This window comes from Staurois parvus, unplaced genomic scaffold, assembly GCF_062004578.1.
Source record: "Staurois parvus isolate SC_StPar_1 unplaced genomic scaffold, SC_StPar_1.0 ptg000445l, whole genome shotgun sequence".
NCBI lineage: Eukaryota > Metazoa > Chordata > Amphibia > Anura > Ranidae > Staurois > Staurois parvus.
Window position 1 is genome coordinate 5,116,247 of NW_028318241.1, and position 27,439 is coordinate 5,143,685.

The 27,439-nt window shown below is 42.4% G+C and overlaps 1 protein-coding gene across 2 annotated transcripts; it reads right to left on the bottom strand.

The window, feature by feature from the left end:
• Positions 1 to 476: 476 nt before the first annotated feature.
• Positions 477 to 27,439, bottom strand: SETD9 (SET domain containing 9). 2 transcript variants are annotated; one of them, XR_016314422.1, is made up of 7 exons: positions 27,242 to 27,439; positions 18,069 to 18,421; positions 13,786 to 13,909; positions 12,488 to 12,603; positions 11,612 to 11,672; positions 6,803 to 6,908; positions 477 to 1,532 (listed from the first exon to the last, which is right to left on the bottom strand). XR_016314422.1 is itself a non-coding variant. In XM_089688068.1 (6 exons), exons 1-6 carry the CDS (start codon positions 27,349 to 27,351, stop codon positions 1,445 to 1,447), a joined length of 897 nt encoding a protein of 298 aa, XP_089544194.1. In that variant the 5' UTR covers positions 27,352 to 27,427; the 3' UTR covers positions 477 to 1,444. The 2 variants fall into 2 exon arrangements, 1 of the variants encoding a protein (XP_089544194.1); XM_089688068.1 differs by lacking the exon at positions 11,612 to 11,672 and having other exon boundaries at positions 27,242 to 27,427.

Here is a 27,439-nt window from a genome sequence, read left to right on the forward strand (position 1 = left end):
AAGGGTGCCAATACTTTTGTCCAGCCCATTTTTGGAGGTTTGTGTGACATTATGTCGAATTTGCTTTCTTTCCTCCCTTTTTTTGTTTTGTCCCAATACACACAAAGGGAATAAACATGTGTATAGCAAAACATGTGTTAATGCAATACGTTTCGTGAGAAATACATGATTTCCTGGAGAAATATCAAGGGTGCCAACAATTTCGGCCATGACTGTATATACACACACACACATATATACACACACATATATACACACACACACATATATACACAAACACACATATATACACAAACACACATATACACACACACACACATATACACACACACACACACATATACATACACACATAAATCATAAGTAATGACAAAGCTATTGCTGAATTGATAGGCAGGCACAGTAAATGTACAGTAAATGGCCCTTTAGTGGGTGGAATAGCCCAAGTGGTAAAATTAACTTCACAGCAATACATATCATATATAACAACCCTTTTATTTATAATATAAAGAACAAAAACACTTTATAAAACCAAAACATACACATAATCCACTGCAAAGCAAAGTGGAGATCCAAGTAGGAGAAATGTTTAGCTTTTCAACTCAGTGCTGTATACCATAAACATGAAAAAGTAGCATCAGGCACTTAGTGCACTTTTGAGAGTTGCCATTACTTCTGTAATCACGGACATGCTTGTTCAGTTAAATATAAAAAAAAAATAAAAAAAAAAAAGCAGAGAGATGTACACACACGTTAAAGACTAAATCTGCATCATCCTTTGGCATAACCCACTTCCCAGGAACTAAACAAACTACCTCCCCCATCCTAGATGTATACTTACCTGAATCAGACAGCTTCAGCTCCTCTGGCTATACTCTGCCCTGTCCATGAAGTCAATCCCTATAGACTTCTACAGGTCCATGCATTGGTGTCTCCAGTATCGGCAGATAACCCCATAGAAGTATGCGAGGATCAACTTTGAGTTACAAAGTTTGAAGTGTACCTACCCAAAACAAAAGATTTCAGCTGGAGAATCTGAATATTGCTGCAGCTGTCCGATTTAGGCAAGTATACAGGGGATGTTGTTCCTTTGCTCGGGGGAGGCATATGAATGTACAGTTATCTTTTAACATCACTTACAGAAGAAAACGTGCTGTTCACAGTACAGTGATGCATAAAGAGGTTATGTGTGCCCTGTGTGCATGGAAATCTCTGCCACTCATTCCAAATGTCTTCCAAACACAGGGCACCTATAATGATCACACCATGGAGATACTTTGATGTAAAAAACAAAAAACAAAACAGTTCCTAAAGAAAACCTGTACAGAGAAAAAAAAACCCATACAGGCCACCACTGCACATGTCTGACCTCAGATACATCGTGTAATGCTTCCGTTTCCATATTGTGTAAATACTGCTGTAAATCTCGAGGCTCCAGCATTAGCTACCGAATTATTGTAAAATAGTTTGAAAAGAGCTCTTCTCCACAATGTATGTCTCTAAGAGCGACAAGAATGACACACCTTAATGGCCTGGAAGAGATAAAAGATCATACCAATCAATACACTGACTCTGAACAGGTGAAAGGACTGACATACTGTGCATTCAATCTTGCTAGTACTGCTATCTTCTTGCTGTATTCTGCATCTAATGTCAGTAAAGCATAATCTGCGGCAATGATGAAAAAATCCACTTATTGTATACACATGGGCTGATGACAGCCATTTCTATTCTTTATAAACATATTCCCAACATTTTGGTCCACTTGATCTTAAAGCTCAACTGAACATTCAGTTTAAATTTGTTAAATGCATTCAAGGTGCATTAAAACAAAAAGATGTTTAACATCGTCTAGTTTTTTTTTTTTTTAAAGCAGAAACAGTCTGACTAAAAATCCTGTCTCCTGCCTGCATGCTGTAGATAAAGACCCTTGCTCTCCATTTGGAAGCAGTGATATCTCTGCAGAGATTCAACATACAACGCCGTTAAGTCAGTCCAGAGCTAGGCGTAAGAGGTTTGCCAATTCAGCAACTGTAGAGCTTCTGTGGCTCCCGCCCCTGGCTGGTAGTCTCTAAATGTATTCTCCAATTCCTGCAGTTTTATGTTTGAAGGTAACAAAATGAATACAAGCATCTACAGAGAATAAATCACCTGACAATGGGTGGCAATAGACCAAGTACGGCTGTCCCCATGGGACTATAGCTGTCACCTGCTCAAGTACACCTGGAAGTGTTTTGATATGGTGTCAGAGACATAGGTGATTTTTTTTTCATAAAAAATAGTTCTGCTGGGGCAGCTGTGCATTGTTTGAAAGAATCCTCCATGTAAAAGTAAAAATACGATTTAGAATAACCTGTCCCCGGAGGTGGAGGCATTTAAAGACAAAGCTTGTAGATGGAAGGTGTTACCACTTACCCTTATAGGGTGCATTCATTAAAAATGATTTTCCTTCCCAAATTCCTTTCCATGTTTTCTAACTCCCCCGAGTGTATGTTGGTCTATTGATTCGTTGTTGATACTGTTTTTGTGGGGCTCTCACACACCCTGAAACTTCCTCTGGACTTGGGTGGTTTGGCATTGCATGACCTGCGGGGGGAACTATTTTGCTTTTCAATTAATAGATCTCCATTGTTGATTTTTTTCCCCAGATTTCAAACGCTGCGGTTGTGGCAAAGGCAGTAGTGGCTACTGCCTACGAAACATCAATTTGCTTTATAGGAAAGAAATTCCTGGGATAGTTGGTGGGGCGGTTTTTTACTTACTGGGAAAGATTTTTTTTATTGGAGTTGAAGCCACCTCTTGGATGTACCCCTTGTTCAGTCTATCTCCTAATAATCTTTTGTGGTTTAACCCATCTTTGGGGGAATTTTATAAAGTTGAATCATGGCTTGCCCTGGACCCAATAAGGGTTTAAATATGCTCATCAGATATATTCAGAGGGACGTTTTTGTTCTTTTGAGGATTTATCTAGGGAGAGGGGGTTCAGAGAATGTGGCTCTTTAATTATCAACTACGCCATGCCATGAGGGCCCAATTTGGAGGGGGAGGAGAGGTATCTTTTGCTTAAAGTGGAGTTCCATTCACTCTGTCCAAAAAATAAAAGTCAGCAGCTACAAAAACTGTAGCTGCTGACTTTTAAAAAACAGCCACTTACCTGTCACTCAGTCCCGCGGTGTGTCCCCTGCAGCCCGTTTCACCAGCCGTCCTGTATTCCAGGAGGCCGGCATCTTCAGTGTGAGCACCTGGCTGTGTAGCTTGTGGCTTCACAGCCGGGTACCCACTGCACATGTGCGAGTAGCGCTGCGCTTCATGAATGATCCTGTAGTCTTCTGGGACCTGTCACGTGTCTCACAAGACAACAGGGAGGGAGGACAGCTTCTTCTTCCGATTACCTAGGCGATCGGACCAGAAGTGGGAGCGGGTACCTGTCAAATTCGGGTACCCACTCCCCCCCCCGCCCCCCAAAGGTGCCAATCCTTAATGGGGAGCGGGGAAGCAGTCCTTAAAGCGGAACTTCCCCTTTTGGGTGGAGCTCCGCTTTAAAACCAAATTGGAATCTGTCCTTCTGGACCCCGATCACAACAAGCTGATTTCTAGGTATTATGTTGCTATAGCTCCTTGTTCCTCTACATAGGTTGGGAGGACCCATGATCATTGTCTGCCATTTTACCGGAGCGGTCAAAAGAGCAGTGGAGGGAGTTGCTTCCCACTGATCTCCCTACAGTTATAGCTTCTATTGATAGAATTATATAAATATGTTATCTGCATCAAACTTGTTACACTCCATTATGGTTATTTTGTATGCGTAAATGGGACTCCACTGTGTGCCATAAATGCAGATCATTTTTTCACATGGTTTGGGAGTGCCCAAAGGCTGGGTCCTTGTGATCTCAGGTAACAATTTATGGCGGATAAGTCTGGCATCCCTAACATCTGCAACCTCTTCTCCGTTGGGCATCACTGAAGATGAGGAAAGGAGTAATGCTTTACTCTTCTTCCTCTATGTATGAAAGCCAATTGCTAGAAATGGGATTTTTGAGGAAACTCTTACTCTGGTTACATGGAAGAGGCTGGTTAATGTTGCTCTTCCACTTTAGAGAATCATGAATAATTCACGTGGACATCTCAAAAAATTTCCAAGGTATGGTTCCCCTAGTAGGAATCTTCAGTGACTATGGAGTAGGTGTTGGATGAGTAAATAACCCTGGCTATTACTGTTTTATGAGAGGGTTGCAAGACAGTGTGGTGAATTCTCCATTAACTACCTGTACAGCGTAATTTGCACTCAAAATGGTCCTGAAAAACAAAGAAAAAAAAAGGAAGGAGGGTGATTTTAGACGGTGCAATACCTTTTCTCTGAACAGATTAGACAGATACATCAAAATAAAATCAGCTTTATTACAAAATTTCAGTTAAAAACAGCTGGGGTGTATAGTCCCCTAAAAAAACAAGATAAAAGGTTAGAGCAAGCCACAGACCCCTAAACAGCCCCCCAGAAAGGCACTTCCTTCTGTTTTTCTTTGGCAGTCAAATTGAACTGCACCCCACGAACCCCTGAAAAAGCAAAAGTTGGGAAATTTGCACCCCCTTCCTGATATATGCATTTATGAAATCAAGTGATTTAGGAGGGGGGGTGCCTTTCAGGAACTCCTTTTAGGAGTTCATGGCTTGCTCTAACCTTTATATATATATATATATTTTTTTTTTTTTAAATGGGACTATATACACCCCAGCAGCGTTTAAATGAATTTTGTAATAAAACTTTTATTCTGATGTGCCTGTCTATTTTTTTTCTGAGAAAAGCACCATTAAAACCCCACAGTTCCTTTTTTGGTTTGTTTTTCATACATTTGTAAGGGATGTGGTGACTGTATAATTCACCTGAACCTACTCTATCGGTGTACTCCAATGGTCCGGATGGACAGCAATGTCTATACTGATGCTTTTATTTTCCGCTGATTTCGTGTGTGTTTTCTCTTTCTTTTCTTATTTGAAAGTTAAAATTTCTTTGCTAGACGTTCCATCATGTGGATCTTTACAATGATCATTGCTGAAACTGTATGTTTAAATTGTAGACCCTTACTATATGCTACAGTGCTGTGAAAACGTATTTGCCCCTCCCTGATTTTTTTTTTTTAAATTAGTCACTTACATAACTCAGAACATCAAACAAATGTTAATATTACACAAAACTGAGTAAATACAAAATGCAGTTTTTAAATGATTAATTTATTAAGAGAAAAATGCTGTCCAAACCTGCCTGGCCCTATGTGAAAAAGTAATTGCCCCCAATCCGAATAACTGGTTGTGCCACCCTTGGCGGCAATAACTGCAGTCAAGCATTTGTGATAACTCTGGCAATGGGTCTTTCACATCGCAGTGGAGGAATTTTGGCCCACTCTTTGCAGTATTGGTTTAATTCAGCCACATTGGAGGATTTAAGAGCATGAACGGCCTGTTTAAGGTCATGCCACAGCATTTCAATCATATTTAAGTCCGGACTTTGACTAGGCCACTCCAAAACACTAAACTTGCTGGTGTGTTTCATTCATTGTCCTGTTGAATAACCCAAGTGTGCTTGAGCCCCAGCCCATCACACCACCACCACGTTTGACTTGGTATGATGTTCTTTTTATGAAATGCTGTGTTAAGTTTTATGCCAGATGTGACGAGACATACACCTTCCAAAAAGTTCAGCTTTTCTCTCATCAGTCCACAGGATTTTTGCCCAAAAGTCTTGGGCATAATAAAGATTTTTTTTGAAAATGGGAGTTGAGCCTTTGTGTTCTTTGTCCAGCAGTGGATTTCACCTTGGAACTCTCCTATCGATGCCATTTTTGCCCAGTCTCTTTCTTACTGTTGAATCATAAACACTGACTTTAGTTGAGGCAAGTGAGGCCTGTAGTTTTTTTTTTAGATGTTGTTCTGGGTTCTTCTATTGCGTCCTTTGTAAGTCATTGTTGTGCTCTTTTAGTAATTTTTGTAGGCCAGCCACTCCTGTGAAGGTTCACCACTGTTACAAGTTTTCTCCATTTGTGGATAATGGCTCTCACTGTGGTTTGCTGCAGTCCCAAAGTCTTAGAAATGGCTTTGTAACCCTTTCCAGACTGACATGTCAATTCCTTTTTCTTTCTCTACAGTTCTTGAATTTCTTTAGATTGCAGCATGATGTATTGCTTCTTGAGATCTTTTAATGTGCGTTACTTTTTCAGACGGCTTCTATTAAGAGGTTTCTTGATTCAACAGATCTGGCAGTAATCAGGCCTGGGTATGCAAGTGAAATTTAACTCCGCTTTCCAAAAAAAATGTGGTTAGTCACAGTTCATTAAAGATTTAGCAAAGGGGGAGGGGGACGATTACTTATTCACACAGGGCCAGGCAGGTTTGGGCAGCTTTTTTCCCTTAATAAATGATATTGTTTAAAACTGCATTTTGTACTTACCCAGGTTATCTTTGTGTAAAATTAAAATGTTTGATGATGTGAAGTATGACAAATATATCAGAAAGAGGGCAAATACTTTTTCACAACACTGTATGTATAGCTCTGCTATGTATGTAATCTGATATTTTGTTGTCTGGCAATGAAAAAAAAAAATACAATTTAGGTTAAATCTTCTAAAAAGACCTCACATACTACAGAAAACACACTGCAGGCCACGCTTATACTATTTTGTGTGTTCCTACAATAATGCAAGAGATCCTGTCTTCATTATAATAAATATGGATTTGTTTATGTAAGCATGGACAAACTTGATCTGTATAATAAGATTTGACAAGTGCTACTAATTAAACATATACCAACCCTTCACTCTCATGAGAATAGCAAACGTTTGGGATGTATTGTCGTAGCTCCACTGGAAATGTGTCAGGCACATCAATTTCTTGGTAGCACACGTTCGCTTCCTTCTCTGTGGAAAGAAGTGACAGTTCAGTCTCCTGGGATTGAAACCCAAACATGTTAATGTTAAATTAGAACTCCAGGCAAACATATAAATATTTCATCTTGTATACTTGTCTGATTGCGGTTTTAACTACCTAAAGGCTTTGTACTGGATTTTGACCAGCCATTCTTGAGATACACATACTGTACTATACCTCACCCTTCTAACTCCAGGTTTATTACTGCTCCTGAGTCAGCCCCTTGCTCACTGGACAGAGGTGATGATGGGCATTCAGTGTCCAAAGAGGAACTTGGGAGAGGACATAAAAAGCTAAAAACGCTGAACTAGCAAATTACTTAATAGGGTACCCAGCATTACACCTCTCCGGCTGTGTTACAATCGAAAATCAGAGGGTAAAACAGTTACCTAGATTGTTCGTTTGTATACTTAGCTGTAAAGCAGGGCTGCTCAACCTTTTGAAGAGTGAGGACCACTTAAGTGATTTGGTAAGCAGTCGTGGCCACAATGAACTGCAGGGTTTTACCACCCCCCACACCACAAATGTAAAAATGCCCTTACTGTCCAGAGCCCCCTATAAGGCTGCTTTAATACTGTGGTTTACCCACACCACAGGTACAGCGCAGTGCACCTGAAGCTTTGCTGCGGTTTAGCTGCACTGAGCCATAGATTTCTATTACATCTTATATGTGTGGTGCACTTTCTGAAGGCACACCAAACCCACAGGATATAATAGAAGTCTATGGCTCAGTGCAGCTAACCCGAAGGAAAGCTGCAGATGCACTGTGCTGACACTGCAGATCAGTGTGAAAAGTAGCCTAATAGTGGTTAACCCTTTTATAGGTGCCAATATGCCCACTGCAAACACTATTATTGTGCCCAGAGTATGTTTTTTGGACACAGAGATTCTTTTCCTCTTGCAGCTGCTGCTGGCATCACTCTCCAGGCTGCTATAAACTATTAGGAGGCAGAGTGCACTTGGTATCTATCCACCTGGAACAGGAGCCGGCGCTACAGAGAAAATATCAGTTTATGCAGCCCTTGCTTCCTCCGTGGCCACTGACACCAGCTCACTGCACTCAGATGCTCCAGGATGGCGGGTCGGCAAGTCCAGATCCTGATTAACAAGTTGCTGACCCCAGGCATGTTCTTCCCTAGTTTTAGGTCGCAGGATACAAGAGAGGATTTTGTTCACTTTAGAAACCGCAGCTTGGCATTGCATGCCATTATTATGCTTGTGATCTACCAGAACTCCCAGATACTTCTCCACCATTGATTCCCCCAGTTGTACCCCCCCCCCCCCAGTATGTATGATGCATGCATATTCTTAGCTCCCAAGTGCAGAACCTTACATTTATCAACATTAAACCTCATTTGCCACATAGTTGCCCAATTATACAGAGCATTGAGGTCGGCTTGTAAATTGGAGACATCCTGTAAGGACGTTATTTCACTGCACAGCTTGGTGTCATCTGCAAAGACTGAAATGGGATTTTTAATCCCAGACTCTATATCATTTATAACTATATTAAAAAGTAAGGGTCCCAACACTGAACCTTGGGGTACACCACTGACAACCCCAGACCATTCAGAGTATGAATCATTAACCACTACTCTCTGAAATCGATCTTTTATCCAGTTTTCTATCCATTTACATACAGATTTTTCCAAGCCTGTAGACTTTACCTTACACATTAGCTGTGTGTGGGGAACTGTGTCAAACGCTTTTGAAAAATCCAAGTATACCACATCCACCGCCACCCCTCTGTCCAAGTATACCACGTCCACCCCTCTGTCCAAGTATACCACGTCCACCGCCACCCCTCTGTCCAAGTATACCACGTCCACCGCCACCCCTCTGTCCAAGTATACCACGTCCACCGCCACCCCTCTGTCCAAGTATACCACGTCCACCGCCACCCCTCTGTCCAAGTATACCACGTCCACCGCCACCCCTCTGTCCAAGTATACCACGTCCACCGCCACCCCTCTGTCCAAGTATACCACGTCCACCGCCACCCCTCTGTCCAAGTATACCACGTCCACCGCCACCCTGCTGTCCAAGTATACCACGTCCACCGCCACCCTGCTGTCCAGGTTTTCCTCACCCTCTCATAAAAAGAAATCAGATTTGTTTGAGAACGTCTGTCTTTCATGAATCCATGCTGTCTGTTGCTTAAAATATTTTTTTCCAGCAAGAACTCATCTATGTGGTCTTTAATTAAACTCGCCAGTATCTTCCCGACTATAGAAGTTAAACAGGTCTATAATTACTTGGTAAAGATTTTGACCCCTTTTTAAATATAGGCACCACATTGGCCTTAGGCCAATCCAGTGGTACTATGCCAGTCATTAAAGAGTCCCTAAAAATGAAAAACAATGGCTTTGAAATGACAGAGCTCAATTCTTTAAGGACCCATGGGTGTATGCCATCCAGTCCAGGTGCTTTATTCACCTTTATTCTGTCTAAGTATTTCTGGATCATATCAGTTGTGAGCCAATGTGGATCATCTGGAGCTGTGTCAATACCATGCCCATTATGTACAAGGGCTCCCCCATGTTCCTTTGTATACACAGAGCTGAAGAAGGCATTTAGTAAATTTGCCTTCTCTTTGTCCCCAGTCATCCACTCTAGATTATTTTGTAAACGGCCTATGTGCTCGGACCAGACCTTATTGCTATTAATATATTTAGAATTTTTTGGGGTATGTCTTTTGTAATCTGCCATTCATTTTCAATTTTTGCAGCCTTTATTTCTTTTTTTCATATTCTTTGTAATTTTTAAACAATGATAGTGTTCCTTCATTTTTATATTTCATAAAAGCTCTTTTATTATCTGTGGCTTACGGCCAAAGTTAAAAAAAAGCTATAAAAAGGTTTGATTTTTAGCCTTTTAAACTTGTTCTAGCCCTCTTAAAATTGAGCGTTTTTATGTTTCTCGTATATGCTTGCCGTTTACAGCCAACAATAAATGAAATCATGGTATTGTCACTGCTACCCAAATTTTCTTTTATATGGACATTCGTAATAGACTCAGCATGGTTTGAGATTACCAGGTCTAGCAGAGCATTATTCCTAGTTGGGGTCTCTATGAACTGTACCATAAAATTGTCCTCTTGTAGGTTTATACATTTTTGCCCTTTAACTGTTCCTGAAGTACCGTTACTCCAGTCAGTTTCCGGGTAGTTAAAATCCCCCATTATTATCACTGTCCCAGCCCTTGCAGCCCCTTTCGATCAAGGAGCTGCGTCTCCACCTCCTCATTAACACTGAAAGGCCTATAACAATCTCCAACGAATACCTTTGTAGTACGCACCCCATGTGCAGTTCCACCCATAGTGCTTCAGCCTCATCACACGCTCCATCAGCTAGGTCCTCTTTCACACTCACTCTGAGATCACTTCTCACATAGAGACAGACACTACCACCTTTCCTATTTACCCTGTCTCTCCGTAACAGAACATAGCCAGGAATATTAATGGCCCAGTCATGTGAAGAATGAAGCCAAGATTCAGCAATACCAATTAAATCATAGTTCTGTTCATGCCCCAAAGCTTCCAACTCGCCTATTTTGCTTGGCAGACTTCTGGCATTGGTGAACAAACACTTTAATCCATTGACACCTTGTGCACACGTATTTTGCATATTTTGTATTTTCATACAAAGGGCACCAGTTCCAATGGTTGTTTCCAACATGGGAACCTTCTTATCTGCCATAGCCCTCCCCCCATCTTTCCCCATTCCACCCACCAATAAGAACTGACCCGTCTGATCAGTCTACCCAGTTATAATCTAATTCTCCCTCTCCCCTTCAATCCTAGTTTAAATACTCCTCCAGCCTCCCCATAAACCTCTCCCCCAGCACAGCAGACCTCCTTCCATTTAGGTGCAAACTATCTCTAGCATATAGATTGCACCCCAATGAAAATTTTGCCCAGTGCTCTAGAAACCCAAATCCTTCCCTCTTGCACCAGGTCTTTAGCCATGCATTCATATCTCTAATCTCCCCGTCTTTCCTAAATTGCGCATGGCACAGGTAATATTTCAGAGAATATCACTTTGGAGGTCCTTCCCTTCAACTTGCAGCCTAGTTCCTTAAATTGATTATTAATAGGAAATATCAGTTGTCACTTACAGGTTAGTAGACTCCTGTTATAATCTCCGTTTTCCACTCCAGTTTTTTAACTCCACTTATCAAATGTTCATTTAGTCAAAAGGTCCAGCTAGCCAGTGATTTAAGTAGCATATTTTTTATTGTGAACTGTACTGTATGTTCTTTTATTGAAATGTCATTAAACCCAAATCATTACAAACTGTCAATACATGCTATATTAGATTATGTCCATACTCACTTTGCCACTACAGCATTTGTTTTCGGTAGACTGCAAAATATCTGGTTGATCCCAATGTTCACTGTCCCTCCCTACTTGTCTGTGTCCCCATTGTAGCCTGAGATTGTGTAGATCAGCCACTGCCACATCTAATGAGCATGTGCAGTTACATTCAAACAGGTTCATTTTCGCTTTTTTTTTTTTTAACCTGTGCAGCCCTCATAACTATAGAGGCACACATGTGGGCATATACACACTGATAAATGACACTCCTCTCCCTCCTTCTTCCGTGTCCTTGTATTGCTAAATACTATGGTGGAGGGATATAAGATGTTAATTGACAGAGGCTTTGCCTTCCTGTTATTCCCAGCACATACACACCTATAACACAGGTTGGAAGGGCGTGACACAGCCTGTGAGTGGCAGAACCTCTTCCAGATCTCTTTACAGCGTGAAAAAAGTGAAAGCTATTGTCAGTCAACTTATATACTATGTTGCTGCAAAAAATAAACATTGCTTTGAAATATAAAATTTGTAATAAACTTTAAAAACACTTTGTTGCCATAAATTATTCTCTATTCTGAAAGCTGTTTTTTTATGTAATGTGACTGGCACAACACCAATTAGCACAGTCACAGATTCATACACCAGCAGAGTACTAGCAACTTCTCCCTCAGATATTCCCCTAAGGACAGGAAGGGCCTGGGAAACATCATGTCACCTCTTAACAGCAATGATTAAATAAGGTACTCAGGTGATTTTCTATATTGAATTAAATACAGTGGCATGATCTTTACACATACTGGTAACAGAAGGCATGATGGCAATTAAACATTGTATGTTTAGTATCACTTTATTAATGAACATTAATTGTTATCAAACTCTTATGGGTAAAGTTCTGCTTTAATGTGGAGCATGCTGCAAACAAAATTAGCCTACACGGGCAAAACATTGCTATAAGCAGGGAATCCTAATCACATTCCTTAATATGCGGGGGACCAATGAAAAGCAATGTTAAAAAAATAGAACTGCAAACAAGTATAAAAATGTGATTATCACATCAAATATTACTTTCAGATAAATGGTACAAATAGGCAGTGTAAAGAATTTTGATGTAATTCACAGCAGATTCAATGAAGCAATGATGATTACTGTTTGCTGTGAGTTACTACATTTTATAAAATGTGAAAGTGGTGCAATAAAGTAAACAGTGTGCGTGTGTATTGTGAAGGTTGGTAAGTGAATGGGCAGACATACCATTGGAGCAATTGTTAACATACTGTCCCACAGCCAGTGGATTATGGGGGGTGCTTGTCAGCCATGTGGAATCACACATCTTCAGGGGCCCCAGCTGGTCTCTTCTGCTGCAAGACCTGAAAACACATTTAGCCTCATATATAAACTGTCTAACTGATGAACTGCCTGTGTTTACCTCCCAAAAAACAATCAATGTCTTTCTTCCAAAATGTAAACCTGTCCAGCAAATAGAAAACAGGAAGCCGATTGGTTGCTAGTAGAGGTGCACTGAAATGAAAATTCTGGTGCCGAAACCGAAAATTCAAAATGCACTTGGCCGAAACGCGCTGTTTTTAAAAATGAATATATATATTTTTTGGAAAAAAATACACTAATTAAAAAGAAAGAAAAAACAAAAAACAAAACCACTATATATACCCTATTTTTTTTGTAAAATATGAAAGAGAATGTTACAGCAAGTAAATAGATACCCAACATGTCACACTTTAAAATTGCATGAATTAAATTGAATGGCATGAAACTGTGGTACTTAATCTCCATGGGTGATGCTTTAAAAATGTCTACAGGTTAGTAGTGTAATGTTACAGAGATGGTCTAGTGTGAGAATTATTGCTCTTGCTCTGACGTTTGTGGCGATACCTCACATGTGTGGTTTGAACACCATTTACATATGTAGGCATGGCCTACGTACGTGTTCACCACTACGTGCGGGCACGGGGGGACAGGGGTACATTAAACTTTTTTTTTTATTGTTTTTTTTTTTTGCACTGTCCCTTTAAAAAAATTTGAATCACTTTTATTCTTGTCACAAGGAATGCATGCATCTCTTGTGATAGAAATAAGTAGTGACAGGTCCTCTTTATGGAGAGATGTGGGGTAAATAAGACCCCAAATCTCTCCCATGCAATGTAAAGCATTAGATCAAAAAAAGCATTGATCTAGTAGTGCTTTAAAAAAAAAAAGGGCATAGAGATGAGTGGAGGCCATCTTTCCTTCACTAATCTGTATGCCAAGTGCCAGGATCATTTGATGGTTTCTCAGGTAAGGCTGAGAACTAATGAGTGGAGGCAGGGCAGCAGTGAGGGTTTTTTTCGGCACCTGCATCAGTGCTTTTTAGTTTCGGCCACCGAACTTTCGGAGCATCCCTAGTTGCTAGAAGGCAAAAACAAAGTTTTCCCATTTTAACAAATCATACACAGAGCCAGTTATTCTAAGATTTACATTTTCCAACCTCACAAATGGTGTCACCAGAGCATTCCATGTAATATTACTTCTCTATGAAAGATAACATTTCTTACCAGTATACAGACTTTGAGATCCCTTTGTCATTTCCATCAATGAGAATACCATCCAGGCACCGAAAAATAAATGGGTTTCCAACCGATTGAAAAAATATTGGCTCATACTTCTGGTAAATGGCACCTATTATTAGAGGAAAGTTACAAAAGTAACACTTCATCTGTGCAATTCATTCCCTACATTACTATTTAATCATATGTTACTATACCTAGATTAACCAAGCATATGGCTTAAAATAGTAAAAGCTGATCTTTGCCAACTTAAAAAGCTAAACAGTCTAAACAACATTCACCATAAAAAAACGAAATAGAAAGGTGGTATATAGAACTGTAGCTATGCTTTCTCAAGGTAAGTATGAGTAATATACAGCAGAACAGACCTTGGTAAGTATACTGCTAATGTATGAATGCAGCCAAATAATGTGCTAAATTGTTATGGTGTAATCAAGACTACACTGATTAACAAAGAAAAAATTGTTATGATAGAATTGTCTGCTAAAATCCCACATAGTTCTCTCTGTGAGGGGGCTGTGTTTGCCACAATTAACCCTGTCTGTATTGTGCAGGCAGATCTCCATTATCAATTGTTACTAGATTTGAACACGGTCTGTCCTAACAAAAGGACAAAGTAGAATTAAAAGGCAAAACTTTTTTTTTTTTTTTTTTTTTGAATAGAGTAAGGGAGGTAAATTAACCCTGACAGTTTATTTTTTGCCAACTGTTTCCCATTGGGAAGAATTCCCATAGTCAAACAGGAAGGGAGTGGAAATCCCTCCAAAGTGAGGGAATCCCTGGTAGTCTCCGGGGTCACCAGAACTAGTGTCCCTGAGCTGGTAATATTCCCTCCCCCTCTTGCACTCCTACATGACTTTTCCATCAAGATCAATAATACAACTATTAGTCCCTCCCCTCAAACCAGGGTACTAGGTGTAACCCTAGCCTATGACCTATCCTTTTGGCCCCAAATCTAATCAAAAGCTTGTAGACTTCACCTCCGTAACATCTGCAAAATTCACCCTTTTTAACCAATCAAACCACCAAGCTACATGTTCACTCCATGTTATCTCTCACCTTGACTATTGCAACTCCCTTCTCATAGGCCTACCTCTCTGTAGGCTATCCCCTCTCCAGTCTATCAGAAATGCTGCTGCCTGGATCATCTACCTTACCAACTGCACAGGGTCTGCCACCCCTCTCTGCCAATCCCTCCATTGGCTTCCGATTGTCCAGCGAATTAAATTCAAAATACTAACATACAAAGCCATCCACAACTCTTCCCCGAGCTACATCACTAATCTTGTCTCCAAGTATCAACCAAACTGCCCTCTCTGCTCTTCTCATGACCTCCTGCTCTCAAGCTCTCTTATCTCCTCCTCCCATACTTGTCTCCAGGACTTTGCCATAGTCTCTCCCATCTTCTGGAACTCTGTACATCAATCTGTCCAGCTATCCCCTACTCTGGCTGCCTTTAGGCGATCCCTGAAAACTCATCTCTTCAGGGAAGTCTATCACACCTCCAAGTAGACATTTATCACTTCCATTAGGTCATCCCCACAGTTATAACCTTTTGTACCACTTGCCCCACCCTATTAGATTGTAAGCTCTTATGAGTAGGGCCCTCTTAATCCTCTTGTTTTGATTGTATTGTAGCTGTACTGTCTCCCTTTATATTGTAAAGCGCTGCACAAACTGTTGGCGCTATACAAGTCTTATATTATAATAACAAAAACAACATTTCTCCTCCATTACAATTCTGGGGACAACCCAACCTTCTTTTCCTTTTAGTTCTAACAGTAAACAGGACAAGTAGAGAGGGGGAGTATCCCTAATGGGGGCACAGACAGCAGTAACAACTTGCAAACCCATCTCCACTCTATCCAAGACTAAAAAAGAACAAAAGTTTTGCTTTTAGTTATACTTTAACAGTGTAGAGTCTTGGCGTCTTGCATTGTACAATAATGAAGACATAGTTGGGATAGGCTTACTCTAACATTGTTCAGAAAAGCTTGCAGTCAGCCATGATACCTCCACCTGAGAAATATCCAAAAGGTAAGAAATATTTGAAAACAAATAGGCATGTGGGAACACAAACACATAGTGGGGTATTTCTCTAATTTGACTGTAAGTGAAAATATACTTTAAACCCAAATTCCAAGCAAACAGCTCTACACAAGTTGAAATGCATATATGTTTACTGATTTACCTGCTCAAGAATTCCTAACTCTGGTCAATGATTCTTATGATATACAGGTCCCTTGTATATTGTACTGACAGACAAGTGACCCATTTACTTCCTTGTTCAGCTTGGTGACTTCTCTTGTCACCTCCCCACCTCTAGCGTTATCATTGGGCAATTAATTGGCATTGTTATCTCAGTCCAAGAAGCATTAAAGCTGACCCAAGGAAATTATGGGTAAACCAGAAAGTATCAGATTGATCATCCGGAGCAGTAGAAGTGTGCGCATTACAAGAATGTTTGTTTTATCTACTAAAGGATTTGTAATTTTGTTCAAACATTAGTATTTCAATTTTGTACTCAATTTTTGCCTGGATTTTAACATTAAAGCGGTAGTAAAAACGCTACTTTTTTTTTTTTTTTTTAACCACTTGCCCAGAAGATTTACCCCCCTTCCTGATCAGGCCGTTTTTTGCAATACGGCGCTGTGTTACTTTATCGGATAATTGCATGGAATGCAATACTGCACCCAAATGAAATTTATGTTCTTTTTTTCCCTCACAAATAGAGCTCTCTCTTGGTGGTATTTGACCTCTGCGTTTTTTATTTTTTGTGCTATAAACAAACATACACAAAAAAAAAAATCAATATTTTTGACTTTTTGCTATTAAACATATCCAATAAAAAAAAAAAAAATTTCTTCATAAAATTTAGGCCAAAATGTATTCTACTACATGTCTTTGCTAAAGGATAATCCCAAAAGGTGTATATTAATTGGTTTACGTTAAAATTAGAGTGTCTATAAATAGCGGTATATATACTGGAATTTTTTTTTTTTTTTGTACTAGTAATGGCGGCCATCAAAGACTTATAGCGGGACTGCAGCGGGCATTCTTACACTGGGGGAGAACTGCCATGGACATCCCCAGTGACACAGCAACAACACTGTACTAATGACATTCTGCAGGAAGAGGTTAACATCTGGGGCAATCAAAGGGTTAAAAGGAGAAGTTCACCTTTGGGAACATGTTACATATTCCACCGGTTTTTAGGGTGGAAGATGTAACACGTTCCCAGAGGCACAGTGATCTACTGATGCAATGCTTTCCAGGCTCCTGTACACAACAAAAATAAATGGACATTTTTTTTACCTGCAAAAAAATGTACATTTATTATTTTTGTCTAAAAGGTGAACTTATCCTTTAACAGCGTGCTGTGTGTGTTTTACTATGTGTGCTGTGTTGTGTTGTCAGCCGAGACCCGGTGATTGACATATGCAGCAGCCAATAGCTGAGCGGGTAAGGCGACGCGTGCACCCCCTACCTGCAAATGCAAAATCACGTATACACACGCGTGATTTTGCACAGCGGTGCCACCCTGTAGCAGTATATCTGCTATGGGGCGGCTCTTAAGTGGTTAATAGTCTCCCTGCAGGCTCATGCCATAATGTGCTAGTATGCACCACAAAGTAGCACATTATGACAAACTTACTTTTTAAATGGAGCCATCATGTGGAGCACTGCTGGCGCTTCCATCTTCACTCACCCGGTTGTTTGAATGGCTGGGCCGTGATGACGTTACTCCCATGCATGCATTTGGGAGTCAGAACCGTGGCACAGAGCTCTTTGCACTGACACCCCGAATGTAAAACTACTGCGCATGCGCCTGTGACATCACCGGCTGCAGCCCCTGAGAAAATCTTCTAAACAGCGCAGTTTTAGAAGATACTCCCAATACCTACAGGTAAGCCATATCATAAGCTTACCTGTAGGTACAAGTGACTTTACTACTGCTTTAGGACTAACCAGTATTTGGGTCTAAATCATAATAGACTAATCTGTCACTTCATTCCATGGAGAACGCAGTTAGGCCCCTATCACACAGGCAGTGGACATTACCGCCCTTCTGAAAAGCAATCCGCTGTGGACAGAAAGTGAAGGAAAATCTTTCCAATGGGGCACAGGTGCCAAAAAAACTAATAAATTAGAACGTCCCTTGCAAAAAACAGCTGGCCAAACTTACAACAGCAAAATATACAAATCTAAACTGTGTATGGAGCGGTTTGCCTGGAAATAAACACGAGTCACATTCATTTTCTAAACTGTACCGGGGTACATAGACACTACGGCTCCTTTGGGCACAAACCCTCTAGAAATGAAAACTCCAGTCCCAGCTGTGTCCAGAGAGCTTAGACGTCTCTCAATGGTGAACCCAAGAGACCTGTACAATATCTCATCCACTTGTAAAATGGCATCCCGTTCAGTGTTGCAGTTCTGTGAGTCTCCAATGTCTGGGTTATAATACGAGAACTTCGTGCAGTCAGGAAGCATGTGGAGGAGGTCTCTCTGTCTGTACAAATCAGCCCTGAATAAAGCTTGGAAAAGGCTGACTAGTGTGCTGTTCACATCGGCATCAGGAACAAGTTTGTCACTACTGCTTTCTGACACATAGCGCAAGGTTCTGTGTAGAGAAAATAAAAAGAATCTTTCATTAAGAGATTAAAGCATGCTTTAGATAAACGAACATGCTGACTACACTGCAGCTGAACAATGCAGCCTGCTCTAAGACATGCCTATGACTGGACAATGAAGGAGCAGCAGGACGCTGAGAAGATGATCCTTCTGTCTCTAGTTCCAGGGAGCTCTCTCAGTAACAGACACCACTGTGCAATACCTCAGAGCCAGACTGCCTCACAGAAGTCTCTCCTTCTCCCAATTTGGGTGCTCCTTTACAAAGGATAACATGAGGCTTGCATCAAGTCAGTTTCAGGTAATTTTACAAGCTACATATAAATACACATGGACTAACCTAGTGTTTGTTATGCAGCACCTCTGCGGGTAGCTGAGTACAACAACCACCAGGGGAGATTCCGGTTTCTATGCTGTTTAACCCACTAGTAGATTCCTCCATTGATACTAAATGAGAGAAATATATCTGGGTATGGTTAGCTTAAAGCTGAACTCCAGAAAACCTAAAAAAACTTTCACTTTTCAGTGGGGCAGTTCCTGCACTGAAAGGGTTAACTGTCCAATTCTGTCTAGGGGATTCAGAAAAGCAGATTTAAAGTGAATGCAAACAGTATTTTTCAATTTTTTTAAAATAACAAAACAGGCTTATACTTACCTGCTCTGTGCAGTGGTATTGCACAGAGTGGACCCAATTCTCCTCTTCTTGGTTCCTCTTGCAACACTCCTGGCTCCTCCTCTTTTTTCTGGGCCACTATCGGAAGCCGTTTCCTATTGTGGCACACCTGTGGGATTCAATCCTGAGCCACGCTGCCTGCACCTATAGACGCAGGCAGCACAGGTCGGCCCCAGCCCATGCTCCCTCATCACAGGATTTGACTGACAGCAGTGACAGCCAAAGATTCCCACTGCGCTCAGCCAAGCCTGTGAGTGGGGATGAGGGAGAGAGCGGCTTCAGATGGGCACAGTGCTGGATCAAGTGAGGGCTCAGGTAAGTATTGGGGGGCTGAGGGGGCATACTGCTACCTAAACATTTTTTACCCTAATGCAAGGAATGCATTAAGATCAAAATGTTAAGGCTTTAGAACCACTGAGATTTTTTTTTCATAGTTCATTCATTCACGAGAAACTGTGAATGAACAATGCAGCCGTATGGGTGGAGCTGTAAAACAGAGGGGATCGGGGGCAGAGGCGGCAACAGCAAGAATAGGTTACATGTTCCACCCTAAATAGGGGTGTAACATATAACATTTTCCAAAAGGTGAAATTATCCTTTACCCCTTGCAGCGCAGGTGCACTCCCAGTGCAAGGGAGGTTTATTAGGTTTCCTGGAGTTGGGCTTTATTGCACACAGGTCCGGCCCACATGTATACAGTAATTGCTCCATAGTGAGGTATCACCATGAATGCCAAAAAGAGAGCAATAATTCTAGGGCCCAAATTCATTACTTAGGCTGCCCAAACAATATACAATTTTCCTTTAGGTTTACCAAAACCATACAATATGAGGCCAAACCTTAACACTTTCAATTTACATTGAAATCAGGCATTGCGTTACATACAGTGGGTATAGAAAAGAATCACCCCCCTTTAAAATAATCACATTTTGTTGCTTTGCAGCCTGACTGGGGCAGGAAGACAGTTTGTGTTTTATCCAGCTGTATTTACTCTGTAACTTATAACATCCAAGTGAAAGATAGAACACCAACATGTAAAAAACAAAAAAAAACAAAAAAAAAATTAAAATAAATTCAAAAACAGAATCACTAAATTAGAAAAAAGGATCACCCCCCTCCACCTAAAATGACTTGTAAACTCAATCAATTGTAGCTCATCACCTTCTCAATGGAACACAAAGCCACTTAACTCAATTGTGATCAGCTGTGTTCATTTTGATTAGCTCAGCATGAAAAGAGCTTTCCTGGAGCATTTCAGTCCCTGGTAGGGCAACTGAAGCAAACAACTATGGGTGGCAAGGCACTGTCAAAAGATCTCTGGGATAAAGTTGTGGACAGGCACAAATCAGGGGAGTTCAAAGGCTTTTCAATGCCTAGAAGCACACTGAAGTCTATTATCAAGAAGTGGAAGGTATTTGGTACAACACAGACTCTCCCTGGATCAGGACGTCACTCAAAACTGAAAGAGCCAGGAGGAAACTAGTCAGAGAGGCTACCAAGTGTCCTGAAGAGACTCTGAAGCAGTTGCAGGAATTGATGACAAAGAGCAGTCATTGTGTGCATGTGACAATATCACAAATTCTCCAGAAATGTGGCTTATATGGGAGGGTTGCAAGAAAAAAAACCCTCCTCAAGAAAGGCCACATGCAGTCACCACTGAGCTTTGCCAAGACACACCTTGAAGATTCTGTGGCTGCATGGAAAAGGTGTTATGGTCAGATGAGACTGAAATTATTTGCCCTCAACACTAAATGATATGTCTGGTGGAAATCCAACACAGCTCACCATCCAAATAACACCATTGCTACAGTAAACATGGTGATAATTAGTGGTACACAGAAATGAAAATTCTGTTGCTGAAATCGATACCGAAAATTCAGAATGCATGTGGCTGAAAACCGAACCGTCTGCGTATGTGGGGGTGGGGAGGCTCCAATTTTTTTTTAGATTTTTTTTTCTACTTTCATGTATTTTTTTTTTTTTTAAAGGTATCTTTTCCTGTTAGTAAATCCAGAATTGCGCCTGGCACATTTCTAGATGCAATGCCGTATATGTTCGCTAGGTGGCGCACAACTGCAGGCTGTCCCATTGGTGTTTTTCTGTTTGCATATGAGAATACTTATAAATGTAAAATAAAAAGTACACCTATATTTATTTATTTATTTTTTGGGTTGCTGTTTCTCCAAAATGATCCAACAACTAATGCATTTCCTAATGAATGTCATACATTCTATTTTCAAATGTCAAACATTTTCACACTTATCTCTCAAATAATTTGGAATGTCTAGTTCCCAATATAATGATATATCTTCAGCCCCTTAGGATATATATACACAGTGCTCAGCATAAATGAGTACACTCCAATGAAAGTCTTAGGAGCAAAGATAAATTTTAGACAACAAAATCCTAATCAACAAGAATTCAACTTTTAGATTGTAAGCTCCAAAGAGCAGGGCCCTCCTATCCCTCTTGTATTGTCTCACATTATATTGTAAAGCGCTGAGCAAACTGCTGCTGCTATTATGCTGCTGCTGCCAATATGCTGCTGCTGCCGCCAATATGCTGCTGCTGCTGCCGCCGCCAATATGCTGCTGCCGCTGCCGCCAATAATATGCTGCTGCTGCTGCTGCTGCCGCCAATAATATGCTGCTGCTGCTGCTGCTGCTGCCAATAATATGCTGCTGCTGCTGCCAATAATATGCTGCTGCTGCCGCCAATAATATGCTGCTGCTGCTGCCGCCAATAATATGCTGCTGCTGCTGCCGCCAATAATATGCTGCTGCTGCTGCCGCCAATAATATGCTGCTGCTGCTGCCAATAATATGCTGCTGCTGCTGCCAATAATATGCTGCTGCTGCTGCCAATAATATGCTGCTGCTGCTGCCAATAATATGCTGCTGCTGCTGCCAATAATATGCTGCTGCTGCTGCCAATAATATGCTGCTGCTGCTGCTGCCAATAATATGCTGCTGCTGCTGCTGCCAATAATATGCTGCTGCTGCTGCCGCCAATAATATGCTGCTGCTGCTGCTGCTGCCGCCAATAATATGCTGCTGCTGCTGCTGCTGCTGCCAATAATATGCTGCTGCTGCTGCCAATAATATGCTGCTGCTGCTGCCAATAATATGCTGCTGCTGCTGCCGCCAATAATATGCTGCTGCTGCTGCCAATAATATGCTGCTGCTGCTGCCAATAATATGCTGCTGCTGCTGCTGCCAATAATATGCTGCTGCTGCTGCTGCCAATAATATGCTGCTGCTGCTGCTGCCAATAATATGCTGCTGCTGCTGCTGCCAATAATATGCTGCTGCTGCTGCTGCCAATAATATGCTGCTGCTGCTGCTGCCAATAATATGCTGCTGCTGCTGCTGCCAATAATATGCTGCTGCTGCTGCTGCCAATAATATGCTGCTGCTGCTGCTGCCAATAATATGCTGCTGCTGCTGCCGCCAATAATATGCTGCTGCTGCTGCCGCCAATAATATGCTGCTGCTGCTGCCGCCAATAATATGCTGCTGCTGCTGCCGCCAATAATATGCTGCTGCTGCTGCCGCCAATAATATGCTGCTGCTGCTGCTGCTGCCGCCAATAATATGCTGCTGCTGCTGCTGCTGCCGCCAATAATATGCTGCTGCTGCTGCTGCTGCCAATAATATGCTGCTGCTGCTGCTGCTGCTGCCAATAATATGCTGCTGCTGCTGCTGCTGCCAATAATATGCTGCTGCTGCTGCTGCCAATAATATGCTGCTGCTGCTGCTGCTGCCAATAATATGCTGCTGCTGCTGCTGCCAATAATATGCTGCTGCTGCTGCTGCCAATAATATGCTGCTGCTGCTGCTGCCAATAATATGCTGCTGCTGCTGCTGCCAATAATATGCTGCTGCTGCTGCCAATAATATGCTGCTGCTGCTGCCAATAATATGCTGCTGCTGCTGCCAATAATATGCTGCTGCTGCTGCCAATAATATGCTGCTGCTGCTGCCAATAATATGCTGCTGCTGCTGCCAATAATATGCTGCTGCTGCTGCCAATAATATGCTGCTGCTGCTTTAAAAAGGTGTCCAGCAGACAGCTGATTATAAAAGGGTGTTACTTAAAATGTTACTAAACCCAGGACCCTGCATTCACTATATCTGATCTCCCACACTACACAGAACATGGAAATGCAGTTATTTTAGTAAATATAAACTGCTAAACTCCTTTTCTCTTCAGCAGTTAGAGCAGTCTTGTGACTTCTATCAGTGTCCAGCCAAGCACTGGTTAAAGCTTGTAGGAGGAGTTCTCTAGGAGGATGCAGAATCCCCAACCTCTCTCTGGGCAATGCTGATTAGTCATGTGCTGATCACATGCACTCTCCCAAGAAAAAAACACAAAAACCTCTCTAGCAATACACGCCAAACTGAGCATGGGCAGTGTCTCCACACGATATGTCTTATCAGGAGATAAGAGGGGGAACACTGGAAAAAGGAGGGTCAGAGAAGTCAGGATCAAAACATCGCTTTTTACACAATGCAGAGGATTAACCCCTTAGGTTCCACAGTGTGTATAACAAGCATGCTTTACTGCATATACAGACTGATTTTACTGTTGTGGGTTTAGTAACACTTTAACAAAAAAAAAAACCCTTCCTATTTCATGCTTTCAGCAATGGCACCACATGGAACAGAAATGTCACAAGACCTGAGAAAGAAAATAATTTCTTTACACAGGTAAGGTGAAGGTTATAAGATCACCAAAGCTTTACTTATCAGTCAGAATACTGTAGCAAAAGGGATACAAAATTTAACAAAGATGGAACTGCAACCATCTCACAGAGACATCCAGGCCGTCCACAGAAGTTAACATCTCAACAGGAGCGTCTTCTGATGAGATGTTGTATTTCTGCAGAAGAACAGGGTGAAAGTGATTTAGTGGCCAAGTATGTCTCCTGATCTGAACCCAATCGAACACCTATGGGGAATTCTAAAGAGACAAGTGGAGCATCACCCTCCATCCAGCATCCAGGTTCTAAAAGAGGTCATTCTTCAAGAATGGAAAAGATAGATGTTGCAATATGTCACCAAATTGTTCATTCCATGCCTAGAAGACTTGGTGCTGTCCTTACAAATCATGGAGGTCATACAAAATGCTAGATGGATTAGTTTTTGTTGTGGGGTGTATTCATTTTTGCATCAACTAATTTGAGCAAAACTGAAGATTTTGTATTATAAGTTATATTATTACCCTTACTTCCATGTAATAAGCTAAACAAATGTTCTATAAAACTCAGTTTTGTCAAAATTTGTGTTCATTGAGATATTAATTAAAATCTTACTTTTCAAAAGGGGTGTACTCATTTATGCTGAGCGCTATACCTTGGGTTGAAGCAGCTGCAGCCATGATCCCAGTAACAGTTTTCAGCTGGCGATAGGAGGTCTAATAGATCCCAGATCTCTCATTAAAGGAGTGCCTGTCATGGCTCATGCTATCACAAATGATATCATGGCTCATGCTATCACAGCAATAAAATTGATATAAAAAAAGTAAAGGGACAGTGTAAAAAAAAATTAAACAAGCCCCATCCCCCATGTGCAAATACTAACACAAATAGTCCCTCACACTAATATAAACGGTGATCGCACCACACACACGTGAGGTATTTCCAAGAACATCAGAATGAGAACAATTCCAGCACCAGACCTTCTCCAACTCTAAACTGGTAACCTGTAAATGCTTTTAACTGCTTCCTGTCTGCCCATTGCCTATGTCAGTCTGCATTGGTGGTTCCTGCGAAGCTCAAAAAAAATGCACTGGGGAGCTCAGTGATCCGTGTGTCACCTGGACACAGCGGATCACATTACTACCGCTGTGTCCCGGTGGTCACATGGTGATTGCTGTGTCCAATCACCGCCATACCCCATCCCTGATCACCCCATATACCATACCAGTGTCCTGACCACCACCATACCAACATTCAGATCACCGCCATACCCCATACCAGCGCCCTGATCACCGCCATACCCCATACCAGCGCCCTGATCACCGCCATACCCCATACCAGCGCCCTGATCACCGCCATACCAGCGCCATGATCACCGCCATACCCCATACCAGCTCCATGATCACCGCCTTACCGGCATTATGATCACCGCCATACCCCATACCAGCGCCCTGATCACCGCCATACCGGCATTATGATCACCGCCATACCCCATACCAGCGCCATGTTCACCGCCATACCCCATACCAGCGCCCTGATCACCGCCATACCCCATACCAGCGCCCTGATCACCGCCTTACCGGCATTATGATCACAGCCACACCCCATACCGGCATTATGATCACAGCCACACCCCATACCAGCGCCCTGATCACCGCCACACACCATACCAGCGCCCCGATCACCGCCACACACCATACCAGCGCCCCGATCACCGCCACACACCATACCAGCGCCCCGATCACCGCCACACACCATACCAGCGCCCCGATCACCGCCACACACCATACCAGCGCCCCGATCACCGCCACACACCATACCAGCGCCCCGATCACCTCCACACACCATACCAGCGCCCCGATCACCTCCACACACCATACCAGCGCCCCGATCACCTCCACACACCATACCAGCGCCCCGATCACCTCCACACACCATACCAGCGCCCCGATCACCGCCACACACCATACCAGCGCCCCGCTCACCGCCACACACCATACCAGCGCCCCGATCACCGCCACACACCATACCAGCGCCCCGATCACCTCCACACACCATACCAGCGCCCCGATCACCGCCACACACCATACCAGCGCCCCGATCACCGCCACACACCATACCAGCGCCCCGATCACCGCCACACACCATACCAGCGCCCCGATCACCTCCACACACCATACCAGCGCCCCGATCACCGCCACACACCATACCAGCGCCCCGATCACCGCCACACACCATACCAGCGCCCCGATCACCGCCACACACCATACCAGCGCCCCGATCACCGCCACACACCATACCAGCGCCCCGATCACCGCCACACACCATACCAGCGCCCCGATCACCACCATATCCCATACCAGCGTCCCAATCCCCCTAAACATCATGCCACTGTTCGGATCACCTCCATACCAATGTCCTGATCAATACCATATCCCATACCAACATCCTGATGACTGCCATACATCATACCAATATCCAGCATTTTAGGGTAAAACTGATGAAATTTTTTATATATATCCCATAGTTTGTAGGCTCTGTACCTTTCACACTAAATAATATACACTGATTATTTTACCCCACAAATGTAGCAGAATACATTTTGACCTAAATTTATGAAGATTATTTGCAAAATTTTATAACAAAAACTAAGCAGAAAAAAAAATTATTTTTTTTATGTATATAGCAAAAAATAAACAAAAAGCCAGTGGTGATAAAATACCACCAAACCTATTTGTGTGAAAAAAAAATATGATACAAATGTTATCTGGGTAGAATGTTGCATGACTGCGCAATTGTCATACAAAGTGTGACAGGACTGAGAATTGCCCTGGAAGGTAGTGAAAGCGTCCAGACTTGAAGTGGTTAGTGTCCCCCATGGAGTTTAGGTCCCGCAGTTTGTTGCGGCCCCACGAGCGTACACAATATTAAAGCGTGCCATGTTCGGTATCTGTTTACTCAGTGTAACGTCATCTTCAGATTTTACCAAAACATTGGCTATTATATTGTGCTCACTAAAATTCATTAAAAAAAGTGTATTTTTTCTGAATTTTTTTTTCTTTGCAAAAAAACTTGCAGCATAAAAATTGCAGCCACCACTATTTTATTCCCCAGGGTCTCTGCTCAAAAATATATACCGGATGTTTGGGGGTTGTAAGCAATGCAGATTTGTAAATGTAAGAAATGTGATAATTGGGTTGGAGGTGAAGCGGGTAATCGAGGTCAATGACTGGAAGTAGTGATGCCAGAGGACAGGCATGTCAGTCAGGCCTTGTGTTAAGTCCCTGTACTCTATGTACATTAGGAGCGCCCCTCCCCCACCACTGCCAACCAGACTACACACTGTGCGCCACTCCCGGGGCTGGCCTGCAGGGGGAGCTGCGAACTCGTATACAGAACATGTTGCAGACCGGCTCCCGACAGACAACAAGGACTCAAACCTGCGGTTCCGGGCTAGGTTCAGAGCCACCCAGGGCACAAAGCGGTGCCGGTATGACTTCCAGCGGGACAGCACAGCCCTCAGCACCGACCCCGGGGAGGAGGACACCATGACTGCCGTGCAGCAGCGCCTCAACACCCAGACTTCCTGGCTGGGAGGGGCGGGAAGCAGCTGTGGGAGGAGGGAAGGGCAGGTCTCC

Excerpts from the sequence above, each read along its gene's own strand:
- SETD9 (XM_089688068.1), bottom strand. The coding sequence starts at position 27,351 with ATGGTGTCCTCCTCCCCGGGGTCGGTGCTGAGGGCTGTGCTGTCCCGC. Across the intron at positions 18,422-27,241 it reads AACCTAGCCCGGAACCGCAG|AACCTTGCGCTATGTGTCAG; the intron begins GTTTGAGTCCTT and ends TTCTCTACACAG. Across the intron at positions 6,909-12,487 it reads TGTTAACAATTGCTCCAATG|AGAAGGAAGCGAACGTGTGC; the intron begins GTATGTCTGCCC and ends TTCTTTCCACAG.